General features: G+C 54.5%; 2 protein-coding genes and 1 long non-coding RNA gene across 9 annotated transcripts; 2 read left to right on the top strand and 1 right to left on the bottom strand.

Moving 5' to 3' along the window:
* Positions 1–621: 621 nt before the first annotated feature.
* CD164L2 (CD164 molecule like 2) lies at positions 622–5620 on the bottom strand. Of its 7 annotated transcripts, none has more exons than XM_038531413.1 (6): positions 4483–4661; positions 3862–4029; positions 3690–3761; positions 3095–3139; positions 1459–1603; positions 622–951 (listed from the first exon to the last, which is right to left on the bottom strand). In XM_038531413.1, exons 1-6 carry the CDS (start codon positions 4583–4585, stop codon positions 945–947), a joined length of 540 nt encoding a protein of 179 aa, XP_038387341.1. In that variant the 5' UTR covers positions 4586–4661; the 3' UTR covers positions 622–944. The 7 variants fall into 7 exon arrangements, with proteins under 7 accessions (XP_038387341.1, XP_038387342.1, XP_038387339.1 ...); XM_038531414.1 differs by having other exon boundaries at positions 4498–4661; XM_038531411.1 differs by lacking the exons at positions 622–951; positions 4483–4661 and adding exons at positions 958–1179; positions 5510–5620.
* Positions 4768–11429, top strand: LOC111093304. The gene is made up of 3 exons (XR_005355923.1): positions 4768–4870; positions 6507–6585; positions 9999–11429. It is a non-coding gene; the product is annotated as an uncharacterized LOC111093304 (long non-coding RNA).
* A 165-nt stretch (positions 11430–11594) lies between these two features.
* GPR3 (G protein-coupled receptor 3) lies at positions 11595–14812 on the top strand. The gene is made up of 2 exons (XM_038529641.1): positions 11595–11716; positions 12784–14812. Exon 2 carries the CDS (start codon positions 12792–12794, stop codon positions 13779–13781), a length of 990 nt encoding a protein of 329 aa, XP_038385569.1. The 5' UTR covers positions 11595–11716; positions 12784–12791; the 3' UTR covers positions 13782–14812.
* The last annotated feature ends 2185 nt before the right edge of the window (positions 14813–16997 follow it).

Raw genomic sequence — 16997 nt, 5'->3', positions numbered from 1 at the left:
CTTCAGCTCAGGTCATGGTCCCAGGGTCCTGGGATTGAGCCACTACATCAGCAGAGAGCCTGCTTCTCCCTCTCACCCCTGCTCATGTGCACGACACCCCCCCCCCCCAAATACATGAATAAAATCTTTAAAAAAAAAAAAAAGAAAAGGAAAGGAAAGTCTGGATTCAAATCCCAGTCCTGCCCCATCCCACCGTGTGATCTTGAGCAAGTATACTTACCTTTCTGAATCTCCAAGGACTTATCTAAAAAGGGCTGGGGGCAGGGGGTAAGACAGGGAGAGGGTGAACATGTATAACAAACGAAAATATTTTAAAAGGTGATGGGGCGCCTGATTGGCTCAGTCAGTTAAGCGTCTGCCTTCTGCTCAGGTCATGATCCCGGGGTCCTGGGATTGAACCCCGCATCAGGCTCCCTGCTGAGCAGGGAACCTACTTTTCTCTCTCCCTCTGTCACTCTCCCTGCTTGCGTGCTCTCTGTCAAATAAATAAATAAAATCTTAAAAAAAAAAAAAAAAAGAAAGAAAAGGCAGTAGTAGCAATCCAAGGCTGAATTCCCATTAGGGAGACAATGGCTATACCCCAACCCCTACAAATCCACACACAGCCCAAGACACAGGACATGAAGCAAAGTGCCAGAAAGAGTTGTTTTATTTGGGGGCAGTGCCAGGCCGGGGGGGTGGGAAGAGGCAGGCACAGACCTCGTGTCAGGCAGGGGGCCCACAGGCATGATGGATAAGACAGGAGGTGATTGAAGAATGCTCTCAGCCGCAGGTACCAGGCCCAGGCCAGGAGGGGATGTCACATAGCAGGCACTGAGTCTGCTTGATGGCCCACAGGGGCCAGAAATTGGTGGCCAAAGTTTTTCCCACCCCCAGTGCCTACAAGGGGGCCAAGAGGGGCCTCTTCGTCCTCCTTCCCCTGTGGAATCCAGGCCTGAAGGGGGTCAGATTCTGCAGAGGCCAGACAGAGAGGGCACTCAGGGCAGTGGCCCTGCCTCAGCTGGGCTGAGGGCCCCCACCCCCAGACAGCAGGCAGTGGCTGGAAGAACACACTTTAATGGAGGCTGCAGCAACCCGCCCCACCGCACACACGGCACACGGGGGCCTCGGGGCAGCTCCCCTTCCTCGAGGAAAACCAAACCGCACACATGTCCCATGCTCCTGCCTGCGGCCACGGAGCTGCAAAACGAAGGCTTGCCTGGGCTACCACCTACTGGTTCTCCTCCCTGCTGGCAGCATGAAGGACAAAGACAGGTGGGCTCAGCTGGGCTCTCAGACACGGGTCCAGGCTGAGTCCTGGCCCCAGCCAACAGGGGCAGAGAAAACCCCACAAGTTGAGAAGGGAGAAGTGTGACTCACGTGGGTGACGTCAGGAGGAAGACAAGGCCCTTAGGGCTGCCCCATTGAGAAGAGAGTGCAGTGGGGAGTGGGGGAAGTGCTGGTGGGCCAGGTACTCACAGTGTCTGGTAGGTGCTGTCCTTGGCCTTGAGGAAGCGTAAGATGAAGAAGGCCGCTGCCTGCAGGCTCAGCACCAGCACGACACCCCCAATGAAGCTGGCTCCATCAAAGCCAGAGCTGTGGGGCTCAGGAACTAGGGGGCTCCCTGCAGAGTCCAGGTCATAGCAGATCGCCGGGGCCCAGGATCCCAACCCCACCCCAGTAACCAGCACAGGTCACCTGGGGGACCCAGTCCTCACAATGGGAGCCTTGAGCAGCAGGCTCAGAAGTTCAGCCCAGATCCAGTGGGCAGTTGGGAAGTGCCTGGCAGGGGAGGGTGGAGCCTGGGCTCCAGCCCTGGCTCTGCTCCCAGTTTGCTCTATGGCTTGATGTCTTTCACATCCTCTTTGGGCCTCAGGATTGCATGGTCCCGATAGCAATGGGCTCCCTTCTAGCCTCCCTACCCACACTGGCCCAGTAGGGTGGCCTTGGGTCTCAGGGTTCAAAGCCTAGCTACAGATGATATCGACCTTTTTCAGGACTCCTAAGTCCTGAGACCCTGGAGTCACCCAATGTCAGAGCCCTTAAAGAAGGAAGAAGTGGAGGCCACACCCTACCAAGTGGATAAATGGAGACTAGGTGATGTATCTTAGAGGGCAAAGCTGGCTTCTGAGGACCAGACTTGTCCAAAGTCACCTCACGGTTAAGGGGCAAGTCACACAGTGTCCCCTGATGTTTCGAAACCTCCCCCCCCCCCCCCCCCCCCCCCGCCATCTTAGGGCCCATGGTTGTCAGGCTGTCTGGGTGGCTCCCAGCTGTGCCACGTTAGCCATCCACTCCCACTAGGGATTTGATTTCAGGCCCTAGGCCAGGTGCCAGGGCAGGGCTGCTGGCAGTGGATCATTCTGGGGCAGTGGAGAGGGGCCTAGCTGGGAGCTAGGTCCACCTCTCAGAGGCTGTAGCTTGTATCAGGGTGTCTGAGAATATGAAGGGTAAAGGGTGGTCCCGGCTACAACTGAGGGGGCCCCAGAAAAGGACACTGGGGGAAAAGGAGGAGAGGGAAGAAATGAGCTGCCCAAGACCGAGCTGGGGCTCAGCCAGAGGGAGCTGAGCCATCAATAATTCAGCCTCCAAGATCAAGTTTCTGGCTTTAATTAACCAAAGCCTCTGCAGCCATCCCTACCAAGCCCAGTGACCTCCAGACCCTGAGGGACAGTGGGAATCAAGGGGCAGAGCTCTTGCTCCTGCTCTGCCAGGAGTCTGCTTTGTGACCCTCTCTGGACCTGGTGGTTGCGGTAGGTAGTGACTGAGCTACACCTCATTGGCGACCTGAGCCGGACACCCTTCAGCACCAAGGGCAGGTCCCGAGAGGGTCAGCCTGAGCTCCCAGAGCTGGTACTGGGCAGAAGGGATGGGAATCCTCGTTTGCTGACTGCTTTCCATGCGTCAGACACTGGGCTAGGTGCTATACACCTGCTCATAAAATTCTCACAGCAACTCCGTGAGGTATTACCCAACCCATTTTACAGATGTGGGAACAGGCTCAGCAGAAGAGTCACAGGGCTGAGGTCATACAGCATGTCAGTGCCTGAGCCCAGCTGTCTTTGCTGGCACCTCTAGTTCTCCCACCACTACCATTCTCCCAGGTAGCACTTACCTGTTGTGACTGTCTTTGGTTCATAGGTGGGGTGGTGGTGGGCAGCTGGAAGACAGGGAATCCATACTAAATCAGCCCTCCCACTCCCTGACTCCCATCAAGACCCCAGCCCCAGCCAACAGCTGGTCTTCTGACTCATATCAGGCCCCCTGTTCCAGGTCCAGGTCCAGCTGACGTACTTTTAAGTCTTAGTTCACACAGTTCCTTCCACCAGATGTGCCCTCCCTCCACCTCTACCTTTCAGAGTCATCTCTGATGACACCTCCTCCAGGAAGCCCTCCCCCACATTCTCTTCTGGACTTCTGATTCTGAAGTCCTCACTGTGTTTTACATTAGGCAAGCTAACTCCTCCATCCCCTCTGCACATCTGTCCTGGATTCTCTGGCTGTGCCAATTTTTAAATGGGGAAAACAGGCCAGAGAGGGGAAGGGGACTTCTCAATGAGCTAAAAGCAGACCTGAAACTGGACCCAGGTGTTCATGAGGACAGTCTGCTCCCTGAGAGAGGCTGATTCCTTCCTGGAGGGCAGGCTCTGTCTGGGGACACCTTAACCCCCCCTCTCCAACTTGGCTTAGGCCAGCAGAAGTCCCCTTACCTGGACACAACTCTGAGCGGTTATAGATGGAGCAACCTTCCTTGACCACCTCAGCTTGGGCCACACAGTGTCCTGGTGGGAGAAGGTATAGGGGAGAGATTTGGAGAGAGGTCTCAAGGCCCTGGGGTTCAGAAGTGGGGGCACTTAATTTGGGGAGGGTGCAGCTCCATACCTGGCTCCTCTGGCCGGCACTGCTCCCACACGCAGCCAGAGAGGTTGTGTGCTTTGTGTCCCTCCACACAGTGCTCACAGAGCTTGAACTGTTTGCAGGCCCCTCGAACAGCTGGCCAGATGTTCATGCGGAGCAGGGCTCCCCGCCCAAAGCCTCGAGCTCCTTTGCCTGAGAGTGGGAGCAACTCCTTGAAACTGAGCTGCAGCCCCCCTTCCCCACTACTGTGGCTCTCACCCCTTTGCACACATACACTCACCTGGAGCCCCTAAGCCCCACTTACACATCTGGAATTTCCACAAACGCATAGTTACACACACCCACAACCTCCCCCACATTCACCCAGAGTCCCCTCCCTTTGCATACACCTGGGTTCCCTGATACGTGTGGCGCTGTCACCCCCAGACACACCTGAAGCCTCTAATCCCCCACATCTGGAGCCTATTACATACCGAGGCTCCACACAGGGCTAGAGCCCCCTTCACCCAACGCTGGAGCCCTGAACTCTCTGGACAGTCCCCTCCTGCCCCCACCTCCCACCCCCAGCCCAAGGGCTCCAGCACGGACGGGCTGGGTGAGGGTACGCTCCGCCTGCCCCTGCCCGGGGTGGGCCTCCAACCAGACCCTGGTCCGCGTTACCAGCCGCAACGAGCTGGGCGCACAGGAGGAGGCAGCAGCAGCCGCCACAGAGCGCGACCCGTAAGGCGCGGGGTCCCGGCGCGGCCATGGGCAGGGCGGGGGCCGGGAGTCGGCGGAGAGCTGGTGCGCGGCGTCCCTCCCCGACTCGTCTCCGCCGGGCTCTGGGGAGCGAGCCCCGGGCAACCTGGGCGGGGCCTGGGCGGGGCGCGGTGGGCGGGGCCTGCCCTGGGGCGGGGCCGGGGCGGGGCGGGGCTCGGACGAGAGGGGGCGGGATCAAGGGCTGGCGGTTCACCTGGTCCTGGGAGCCCGCACCTGCGGCCTCCCGGAAACCGCTGGTTTTCCCTAGAGGTGAGGAAACTAAGGCTCAGAAAAGGTGAGTGCGTAGGCAGAGGTCACAGTGGCAAAGCCTGGATTCGAAGCGAGGTCACTTTCCCGCAGGCTGGGCCTTGTCGCGTGAACGCAACCAGGCCCGGCGACTGGGGGACTGGGTTCAGCTGGCCCCTAGACCCTGTCCACTTCGCTTCACCCCTTGCACCCCACCCTCCTCTGCCCCTCAGCCTCCCACCACACTCTCACTATTTTTTTAAGATTTTATTTATTAAAGAATAATAATAATAAAATAAAGATTTTATTTATGAGAGACACAGAGAGGTAGAGACCCAGGCAGAGGGAGAAGCAGGCTCCATGCAGGGACCCCAACACGGGACTCGATCCAGGGTCTCCAGGATCACACCCTAGGTTGAAGGCGGCGCTAAGCCGCTGAGCCGGTTGGTCTCATTATTAGTAGGACGACTGGGGCTTTCCGCAGCCTTCCCTCCTGTCTCAAGTCCTACCCTGGCACGGCCTCCTCTGGTTCTTTTCTGGCGCTTCTTCTCAGGTTCCTGAGAGCACCTCCTCTTTCTCTCTCCCCCCTCCTCTTTCACCTCCATTCTCCTTTCTCTTCTCTGTTGCCCCTCCTTTTCTTCCATTCCCCTCTTCTTCCCTGGTGGCCTGATTCCTTCCTCAGATCTACCTCTTCTGGAATCCTTCTGGCCATTCCGCTGCCATCGGTTCCCATCTGAAAGCCATCAGGTCTCATCTCCATCTCCAGCCCAGTGGCTCCCTTCCCAGCCGCAACCTGTAACTAATAACATATGGTTCACACTATTGACCACTTACTCTCTGCAGAATATATATTCCACTAAGAGTTTTTACTTGCAGCTTCTCATCTAATGTCCACAACTACCTTCTAGGCGTGGCTTTTGTTATTCCCAGTTTGTAGGCTTCAGAAGTAAAAATCAGGGGGCACCTGGATGGCTCAGTTGGTTAAGTGGCTGTCTTCGGCTTGGATTATGACATCAGAGTCCTGGGATTGAGTACCCCTTTGTATTGGGCTCCCTGCTCAGTGAGGAGTCTACTTCTCCCTCTTCCTTTGACCCTTCCCCTGCTTATACTCTGTCTCTCAAATAAATAAGATCTTTTTTTTTTTTTAAGGATTGTATTTATTTATTCATGAGAGACACAGAGACAGAGAGGCAGAGACACAGACAGAGGGAGAAGCAGGCTCTATACAGGGAGTCCGATGTGGGACTCGATTCCGGGACTCTGGGATCACACCTTGAGCCAAAGGCAGATGCTCAACCGCTGAGCCACCCAGGCATCCCTCAAATAAATAAGATCGTAAAAAAACAAATTAAAATTGGGTGCCTGGCAGACTCAGTCAGAAGAGCATATGGCTTTTGATCTTGGGGTTGGTCTCAAGCCCCATGTTCGGTGTAGAGATTACTAAAATAAATAAACAAACTTAAAAAAAAAAAGTAAAATCACTTGCTCGAGGGCACATAGTTACAATGAGGGGGGCCAGGATGTGAACCCAGGATCCAGTGGGCCCATCTGCTTCCTGGGCACCTCCACCTGAGTGTTTCTCAGGCTCCTAAAACTGTCCCCGTCTCTCTTCCCCACTCATGATACTTCCTTTTTCCTTCAGAACATGTATCAAATGTATAATTAATTACTCTTTTGTATCCTAGGCTGTAATTTCTGTGAAGGCAGGAAACCATGTTTATCTTTTTCTGTAGTTAACTCCCTCTACACTTAAGGACTAACTAAGTAAGTATTTATTAAATAACCATATTGTATCATGTTGTGACTGTGTACATGTTTGTCCTTCTGGTCTGTGAGACCCTCAGGGCCCCCTACTTAATATCATATGAAATGTTTATTTGTAGATTGTCCCTGTTTCCCCATCAGAATGGAAGCTCTGTGGAGAAACCCAGTATTTTCGTTCATTGCTTTCTCCACTGTGCCTAGAACCATGCCTGGAAGATAGCACATGCTCAATAAATATCTACTGAACATTGAAAATGCAGGGATGTGGGGGCGCCACGCTGGCTCAGTTTGTAAGGCATGCGACTCTTGATGTTGGGGTCATGAATTTGAGCTCCGTACGTGGCATGGAGTTTACTTTTAAAAAGAAAGATTTTTTTAAAAGGAAAAAGAAAAGAAAATGCAGGGATGTGGCCAGATCACCTTTCCATCCACAGCACCCACTCAAAGCCCAAGGAATTGTCCATGAATACTGGCTGAATGACCAAGTGGGTCTGTGCTAAGAATGTGTGCGCTGGCGATGCTCAGATTTTTGGGGCTCAGATTTTTGGGGACTGTGCCTCACGGTGGCTCAGCGGTTTAGCGCCGCCTTCAGCCCAGGGTGTGATCCTGGAGACCAGGGATCAAGTCCCACATCAGGCTCCCTGCATGGAGCCTGCTTCTCCCTCTGCCTGTGTCTCTGCCTCTCTCTGTGTGTGTCTCTCATGAATAAATAAATAAAATATTTAAAAAACGATAACTGTGCCTCAGACACACACCCCTCCCAAGAGAGCCTGGGTCCATGGGATTCCCCAGACTAAAGAGAGAATGGGGAGGAAGTCCTACCTGGAAGCGAGTGCTCACAGCCATCTGGTGGTCACCTGGGGAACTGCAAGTATTGTCAGCCCCTGTCAAACTTCCCTCCCAGCCTCTTTTGGGGAGATGGTGATGTTTAGGATAGAATGGAAGGCATTCCTTGGATTTGGTTGCCAGCTTCAGATCCCAGCTCTGCCATTTGCTGTGTGATTTGGGCAAGTCCTTCAGCTTCTCTAGGCTTCACCTATGAAATGGGAAGGCAGGGTTATTGTAAGCCCTGGGATCGGGTCTGGCACCTGGTAGGTGGGAAGGACTGGACTGGGTATTAGTGGTGGGGAGGAAGCAAGGAGGTACGGCAGAGGGCATGAGGGGGAGAGAAGAGGAAAGGGCAGCTCTTTCTCTAGGTAGCAGATCTTTGGGGAAGAGAGACCCAGTTGGCAGTGATGGCCTCCATTGTCCCATTCGCATAGGGCAGTTTTAAACAGCATGGAGAGAGTGCCCATGTGAAAATCCATAGCTTGGGCAGCCCTGATGGCGCAGCGGTTTGGCGCCGCCTGCGGCCCAGGGCGTGATCCTGGAGTTCCAGGATCGAGTCCCATGTCCAGTTCCCTGCATGGAGCCTGCTTTTCCCTCTGCCTGTGTCTCTGCCTCTCTCTGTGTATCTCTCATGAATAAATGAATAAAATCTTTAAAAAAGAAAGAAGAAAGAAAGAAAAAAGAAAGAAAGAAAGAAAGAAAGAAAGAAAGAAAGAAAGAAAGAAAGAAAGAAAGAAAAGAAAGAAAGAAAGAAAATCCATGCTTCACTTGAGTCTCTTGCATCTCTGGGGTTTCTCATGGCTAGAAATATCACTGCACTCCTTTCCTCCCGGGCTTCCTGAGGATCCACTACCATCTTGAAAGACACTGTGACTTTCTGGATCAGGAAGTTTTAGCCAACCAACCAATTCAGTGGAAACATGGTCACTGATGTTCTTCACACTGAGAAGGCAACAGTACCTAAGACAGAACTTTGGGGAAAATCAGCCAAAATGTACAAGACCACACCAGATGTCATCTTTATATTTGGAGTCAGAACCGTTGTGGTGGTGGCATGACAACTGGCTTGGGCATGATTTATAATTCCTTGGATTATGAAAGAAAAATGAACCCAAAGACAGCCTTGCAAGACATGGTCTGCATGAGAAGAAAAAGACCTCAAGAAAACAGCAAATGGGACATGAGAACAGAACGAAGAAAGGCAGGGCACTGCACAGACCAATGCTGGTGCAGGCAAGATGAGTAAAGATTCTGGAGTGACTTTATCTGTGGTGATTGTGCATGAGAGGATTAATGAACTATGAACATATACAAAAAAAAATAATAAGGAACTGGGGCACCTGGATGGCTCAGTTGACTGCCTGTAGGTTGGGTCATGATCCCAAGGTCCTGGGATGGAGCCACGAGTCAGGCTCCCTGCTTGGTAGGGGAGTCTGCTTCTCCTTCTCCCTTTAACCCTCCTCCTGCTTGTTCTCTCTCTCTCTATCTCTCTCTCTCTGTCAAATAAATAAAATCTTTTAATTTTTTTTTAAATAAAGAGCTATTACTGTCACTCAGAATAGCAGAAGACAGTCTCTCATACAACTCTCTCCTGCCAACCTCCCAGCCACCTTTGCTCATCCCAGAGACCCGCTGAGCGGTTGTTGGGATCCAACTCTGATGGAGAAGAGAGCAGATACCTGAGTTCTGGGGGGCCTGATGCCCCTGTATTCTCTCTCTTTGGTACCCCCACCTTTCTTGACACTGTGCATATCACTATTCTTCTCTTTCTCTAGATGCTGCTTTTGACTTTAGGCATCCAGTTGACGAGTATTTGTACGACGCCAGGTGCTGTAGTAGCACAGAATGGAACAAAGTCTCAACCCTCTCAGAGCTTATATTCCGGTGGGGCTGATCCATAGTAAAAAAAGAAAATACATGAAGAAACATATAATTGGAGGAGTGCTAAGCGCTCTGAAAAATAATACATGGAGGAAAGGGGGGGAGAGAGGGATGGAGGGGCGGGGTCACTAGGATAGAGGAAGGGTAGCCTACTGTGGAAGTGATGAAGACAAAGGCCTTGGGATCCCTGGGTGGCGCAGCGGTTTGGCGCTTGCCTTTGGCCCAGGGCGCGATCCTGGAGACCCGGGATCGAGTCCCATGTCGGGCTCCCGGTGCATGGAGCCTGCTTCTCCCTCTGCCTGTGTCTGTGCCTCTCTCTCTCTCTCTCTCTCTCTCTCTGTGTGTGTGACTATCATAAAAAAAAATAAAATAAAAAAGAAGATAAATTATTTAAAAAAAAAAAAAAAGGACAAAGGCCTGAATGAAGGGAAATGGGTTCCAGGCAGAGGGAAGCCCAGGACCCTTTGCAAGGACACACTCACCCACAGTCCCTGCCTTCGATGACAGTGTTCCCTGGGGCTTTTCTTCCCATGCTCTGCTCCCTCCCGAGTAATATCATCTACCCCTAGAAACTCAATTACTACCTGCACACCTATGCCTCCCTGGTGTCATCCTCCTGCCAGATAGACACAGCCAGTGCTGATAACGTGCCAGGCCCTACCAACAATCCTGAGGCAGACACTAACATTATCCCTATCTTACAGATGAGAAAACAGGCACAAAGAGCTGAAGAAATTCACCCGAAGTCACACAGTGAGGAAATGGAGGGTTTCATCACCTCCATCCTGAAACACATCATTTTCCCCAGCCCCTACCCTCTCCTCTTCCTCCCTTGTACCCTGCCACTGGCCTGTCACCTCCTTCCCCCTCCCCACACCTACTGAGGGGACCACAGTGGTGCTGTGCTGGGGGGAGAAGTCAGTGCGGCCTGGGATCTGAGCCCCTCTGGTTTCCTTAATCCCTAACCTGGTCCCTGCCCTCCACCCCCCATCCCAGAGACCTGGATGATTCCTTTGAGGATCAAAGCTAGAGACAGAGGAAAGAGAAGCAGCCAGTTCCTGTCCCCCTGGGCATATCTGTCACCTCTGGAAAAGTCAGCTGGGGTGGTGTATGTCCCTGCTACATAGGACAGGCAGGGCTGGGGAAGATGGAGCTCCTTCTCCTTGCCCCACCCTGTCAGATGCCTAAGATGGGAGGTTGAGAGGGGCCTGCCCTGGGGACTGCGCTGCCAGGTTTTCTGCTTCCAAGTTCTTCCCGGCTCCCCCTCCCCTGCTGCTTCGGGGAAGTGCCCCCTCCACCACCACCACCACCACTATCCTGCTGGCTTTCCAGATCTTTGAATAAATAATTCAGGTTTTGAAATCTTGCCAGGCCCACCCCTCCCGTGCTGAGAGGGCGCTATTGGGCGGACATGAGTGACGTCACCCAGCTCCTTACCCCAGGCCCAGCATCACGAGGACCTGCCCTGGCAGCAGCTCACCTGCCTGGCCACTGTCAGTCCAGACCCTCTACCCTGTCCCTCTCACCCTGGGGCTCATTCAAAACAGTCACCCAGTATCTTCATTCTAGGACCTTACAATCCTTTACACTTTGTTTTGTCACCTCAGTACCTCAGTGACAGGGTCAGGGTGACCTGAGGTCCTATCATCTGGACACTCCACCTTCCCTTTCCCTCGGCAGTGTCTCTGCCCCATGGGATCCCTGAGCCCCATCATGTCACAGTCACCCTGACACTGCTATAGTTGCCCTGGGGGCTTCCTTTTCTATGCATGGCAGCGTCCCTTGGCCACCATCCCCCAAGATCCTGTCACCATGCTCATACTGTCACTGCCACCCACTTCCCTGCTCCCTCGTGCTGCTGTCACCACCACCTCAGGGCCCCATCATCTTGGCAACCCCCGTCATCCTCACTGAGGACGCTCATTCAGCCTCATCACTCGGTCTCCGTCACCCGAATTCCGTCCGTCCCTGCCATCTGAGGGTCCCATCACCCCACAGCCTTTCGGGGTCCCCTATCTGCTTCCCCTTGCATATTCCCTACAACCTCCCCGGGACTTTTCCAAGGCTCTCCCACCTGCGCCCCCCGAAATCCCGGCCCGCAGAGGGCGCCGCGTCAAGGACAGCGCGGGCCGAGTGGGGAGGGGCGGGGCCGCGGCCACGATCGCTTTTTATGAATGGGGGAGCGGGCGGTGCGAGGCCTCATTACTATGCCGCGCAACGCGCGCTGCGCCCCGGCGCGACGCACCCATTGGCCGGCCGGGCCGCTGACGTCACCGGTCCGGTGGCCGGGGGCGGGGCGGGGCGGGGTGACTCACGCCGCTTCTCCCGCGGCCGCGGGGGCTTCTCCGGGTCCGCGCAAACCCTGCGCCGCCGGGACCCGAGCAGAATCTCCCCGCGGCCCGGCCGCACCAGGTCCTGAGAGGTGAGTAGCGGGCCCCGCCGCAGCCACCAGGCATCTGGAAGGGCACGTAGGATGCTGGGGTGCTGGGCCAGCGGACAGGCTCCCAGCGGCTGGCAGAGGTCGGAGGTCGAGGCTGGGAACCCAGAATCTGGGCTAGCAGGCGGGGACCCAGTGTCCGGGTGCTGAGAGCCGTCAGCTGGGTGACCCCTCTTGGGGTGCGCACTCCTCCAAGGCCCAAGGCCCTGGAGGGAATGATGGTCCTCTGCGATTGGGCTGGCAGGAGGCATGTGAGTCAGGGACCCAGGCGTCCGAGCAGGTGTCTGACTTAGGGATCCAGACATACGGGCAGGAGGCCGAGTCAGGCCCAGGATCCAGGTGTCGGGGCAGGAGGGGTCTGACTCAGGGATCCGGGCCTCCAGCAGAGGGTGTCTGTTCCAAAGACCCAGAGGTTGAGGCAGGAAGAGGGGTCTGGCGGGGACAGAAGTCTGGGCCGGTGTGAGTTGGGGGTGGGGCCGAGTTCCTAGGTGGTGTTACCCTGGGAGTGCAGGGTGGGGGCTGGCGGGACCTTCACGCGCCTTCCCTGGGGGCGGAGCCTCGCGGGCGGAACGGAGAATCGTGAGGGGTCTGGAAAGCCTCAGAAACTGAGCGTCATCCTCCCTGATGGGGAGGGAACAGAGCTCAGTCTAGAGATGCGTTTCCCTTCCCCAGTCCCGGGCCTACCTGGCGTCTCCTGGATCCCGTGGGCCCTCATCCACTTACGGGAGTCCTTCATCTGGTTCTCAGCTGGCCAGGCACGTGGGAGAAAGAGGCCTGGAGGACCCAGGGAGTTGGAGAGAGACTGAAGAGACCCAGGACAGTGATAGGAAAATAGGCCCCTGCTGGACTGGGGGCTGGGGGTGGGGGCAGGGGGAGACAGGTATGTCCCAGAAGCAGCCCTGGGGTGTGGCTGGGGGGTACAAGGCCTTGGGACTCAGCTGGGTATCCGGAGGAGACACTCTCACAATGTATCCTGAGTGGCACCTTGTCCCCTACAGACCCCTTTGTAGCACCCAGCCCTGCCAGCTTCTCACAGGGCCTTTCTCCCACAGGTACCACCATGTGGGGTGCAGGCAGCCCCCTGGCTTGGCTCTCCGCTGGCTCAGGCAACGTGAATGTGAGCAGCGTGGGCTCAGCAGAGGGGCCCACAGGCCCAGGCGCACCGCTGCCCTCACCCAGAGCCTGGGATGTGGTGCTGTGCATCTCGGGCACCCTGGTGTCCTGTGAGAATGCGCTCGTGGTGGCCATCATTGTGGGCACTCCCACCTTCCGTGCCCCCATGTTCCTGCTGGTGGGCAGCCTGGCTGTGGCCGACCTGCTGGCCGGCCTGGGCCTGGTTCTGCACTTTGCTGCTGTGTTCTGCATTGGCTCGGCGGAGATGAGCCTGGTGCTGGTTGGCGTGCTGGCGATGGCCTTTACTGCCAGCGTGGGCAGCCTACTGGCCATCACCGTCGATCGCTACCTTTCTTTGTACAATGCCCTCACCTACTATTCAGAGACAACGGTGACTCGGACCTATGTGATGCTGGCCCTCGTGTGGGGTGGCGCACTGGGCCTGGGGCTGCTGCCCGTGCTGGCCTGGAACTGTCTGGATGCGAGGGCCACATGTGGCGTGGTGTATCCACTCTCCAAGAACCATCTGGTGGTCCTGGCCATTGCCTTCTTCATGGTGTTTGGCATCATGTTGCAGCTCTATGCCCAGATCTGCCGCATCGTCTGCCGCCATGCCCAGCAGATTGCCCTCCAGCGGCATCTGCTGCCCGCCTCCCACTATGTGGCCACCCGAAAGGGCATCGCCACGCTGGCCGTGGTGCTTGGCGCCTTTGCCGCCTGTTGGCTGCCCTTCACTGTCTACTGCCTGCTGGGAGATGCCCACTCTCCATCTCTCTACACCTATCTCACTCTGCTCCCTGCGACCTATAACTCCATGATCAACCCCATCATCTACGCCTTCCGCAACCAGGATGTGCAGAAAGTGCTGTGGGCCATCTGCTGCTGTTGTTCCTCTTCCAAGATCCCCTTCCGGTCTCGTTCCCCCAGTGATGTCTAGTCATATCCTGGTGACCCTTCAGCCCTGATCACTACAGAATTCCAGAATGTTAGGTTCTCCAGGGCTTTGTTCCAACGCCCCCCCACCCCACTCTCCCAGCTCCACACCCCCAAGACCCAGCTGGTTCTGGAGTTCTAGGAAATTGGGTGTTTCATAGGATTCTGTCCAGATCCCTACAGGGCCCAGCTGGCTCCATGGTTCTAGAACGTTCTGGTGGCCAGGGTTCCACTCAGAAATGTCCCACAGCCCAGCTGGCTTGGAATTCCAGAATGCTGGTGGGTGTTTTACAGTGCCATTCCAAGTCCCTGATCTTCCCCTCCCTTGACCTTAATCATGTCACTTTACTTTTGAGTTTCTGAACTAAAGAGTCAGAGAGGTTAGTCACTCAGTTGCCTAGATAAGAGAAAGAGAGAAAAATGTATCTATATATATGTGCACATACAAAAAGAGTACCTATTTATAATTTATTTATTTACTTATTTATTTACTTATTTATGGGTGATAAGGGGAAAAAAGAGACCCACACCTTGAAATCCAGGCCATACCAGGGTACCCCCAGTTCCCACACCCCCATTGCTGACCTCAGTTCCTAGAGGGGGAAAAAGGGAGAAAGAGAAACCACGTATTTTGTTATTATTTTTGCTTATTTTTTATCGAAGAGATCATAGAAACCAGAGCCTTCTCCCCAGGCCCGCCCCTCTCGGGTTTGCTGGGGGAACACACCAGCCTCTGGTTTTTTATTTTTTTAAGAAGCCATCACCTGAGCAACCAAGAATTCCTCTGCGCTGGGGGCCGGCTGCCCTCTGGTGGCCGTTTGGGGGAAACTGCAGCCCGGCCAGGCAGCCGGGACCAGACCACGCAGAACCCCAACTCCACTCCAGCCTGGCATCCAGCGCCACAGCCAGGACCTGGGGGCCAGGCCCCACCCTGCGGTGCCCTAGAAGAGGCAGGGTGTGTGAGCCAACACCTGACCCCTTTGCCAACCGGGGTATGGCCTCCAGTGCTTCCCTATTCCTGTCCCTGACCCATCACTCAATAAAAAATGATTTTGTGATAAGTATGTTTCTGTCTCTGTGTGTGGAGGAGGGTGGGGTGGGCCTGGGGTAGGGGGAGCCTGGAGTGGCGGGGAACTAGGTCAGGCCTGGGAGCCTGTTGAGGGATTTGGGGAAGCTAGAGAACCAGGGTGGAGGATGGCTGGCAGGTGACACCTCCACCCTTTTATTTTATTTTTTAAGATTTTATTTATTTATTCATGAGGGATACAGAGAGAGAGGCAGAGACACAGGCAGAGGGAGAAGCAGGCTCCCTGCAGGGAAACCCCATGTGGGAGTTGATCCCAAGTCTTTAGGATCATGCCCTGGGCTGAAGGCAGGTGCCAAACCGCTGAGCCATCCCAAATATCCCCCCCATCCCTTTAGATGTTGACCTAATGGGCCCTTCTGCTCAGACCAGGGCACTGCCAGGCAATGACCCCACCTTATCCTGAGGACAGAAACCAGGGTGCTAGAGCCTTCTCGGACTGCGAATGCCCACGTTAGCTTTCGTTTGGAGCTTTGGCATGAAGTATATGCTCAAAGCATATCCATTTCCTTGATAATAGTTCCTTCAAATTGTGGGTGTTTACCATGTGCCAGGCACTACGCCTGGTGTACACGTATGTTACCTCCTATGCTGAACAAGCAGCTCACGGCACAGGTGGTATCTTCTCCATTTTACAGATGAGAAAACTGAGACTGAATGAGGATTAGTGACTGGCCCCAGGGAATATCCATTTTCACAACCTGTGTTCTGTTAGCCCATGGCCTCTCATCTCCCTCCTCCCAGGCCTCTCATCTCCCTCCTCCTCCTCTCATCTCCGTCCTCCCCATTAGAACGTTCTGGATCTTGACTGGTGGGGTCCATCCTCAGAGTCAGAGGACATATTTGGGAGGAGGCTGGATACAGTGTGGTCATTCTGGAGCTGGAATGATGATGGTAAGTGTGTACACTTGAGGACACAAGTGTGTAGGTCCCTGAGTGTGGGTGTTTTGGAACCAGAGAGTATGTTGACCAGGCAAGGGCAGGAGCAGGTTTAGAAGTGTGGCTAAAGAGGAAGCTCTTTCTTGACTAGCAAAGGCTCCCAGCCTCCCAGGGTAGGCAAAGCCTAGAGATAGGACCCTCAGAGCACCCCTCCATTGTACAGATGGAGGGGGGTCTGAGACCTGAGGAACAGTCACTTGCTCAAACTCGCATAGCTGTGCCAGGCTAGGACTCAGGTCTTCCTCCATTTCCATGGCCAGAGCTCTTTCACCTGGTGTGAACCTCCTAGTGTCAAGGCTCCTCCCCAGCAGAGGCCACGGGATTCCAAGGGGAGTGGACATGCCAACAGGGGCTGGGGTAGAGGTGGTGGAGGGCAAACTGGGCCAAGCTACACCCAATTCCAGTCCAAATACAAAGCAGGGGAGCCCCACCAGGTCAGATGGTGACCTTCTAGGACTTCCTTCCTGGAAGGTCCCTGGGAAAAGACCCCCAACTCAGCAAGCAACCTCCCCCGCACCAAGTTTTGGTCCAAATATTTCATACATCGCCATGGCCCTTTGCACGGTATTATTGTTCTCTTCATCTTACAGATGTGGAGGCTCTGAGAATAGAGGCCCTCTTTCGTTCATTGCCATCCTTTTTTTTTTAATTTTATTTTTTTAAATTTTATTTATTTATTCGTGAGAGACACACACAGAGAGAGACAGACACAGGCAGAGGGAGAAGCAGGCTCCATGCAGGGAGCCTGACGTGGGACTCGATCCTGGGTCTCCAGGATCAGGCACTGGGCTGAAGGCGGCGCTAAACTGCTGAACCACCCGGGGCCGCCCCAGTTCACTGCCATCCTTGAAGACAACTTACATTTCATAGAGGAGACAGTAATCAAGAGACAAGTTTAAGATTTGGTAATGTCAGAGACTGCAGAGTCCTCAGAGAGAAATAAAGTAGGGAAGGGACACAGTACATATAATCTTTAAATGAGGGCTCCCAAGAAAGGTCTCACTGAAGGTGACAATTGTCCTGCCTAAAGTCACATAGTAAAGGTTTGAACTGGGATTTGAACCTAGGTCCATTTGACTCCAAATCTGTTCCTATCCTGAGTAAGGGAGTCCATCTTTACTTTTTCTTCCTTCCTTCCTTCCTTCCTTCCTTCCTTCCTTCCTTCCTTCCTTCCTTCCTTTCTTCTTCTTTCTTTCT

The sequence above is a fragment of the Canis lupus genome, chromosome 2, assembly GCF_011100685.1.
Source record: "Canis lupus familiaris isolate Mischka breed German Shepherd chromosome 2, alternate assembly UU_Cfam_GSD_1.0, whole genome shotgun sequence".
Taxonomy (NCBI): Eukaryota; Metazoa; Chordata; class Mammalia; order Carnivora; family Canidae; genus Canis; species Canis lupus.
The sequence above is the reverse complement of the archived record's forward strand: the minus strand, read 5'-3'. Positions and strand labels throughout refer to the sequence as shown.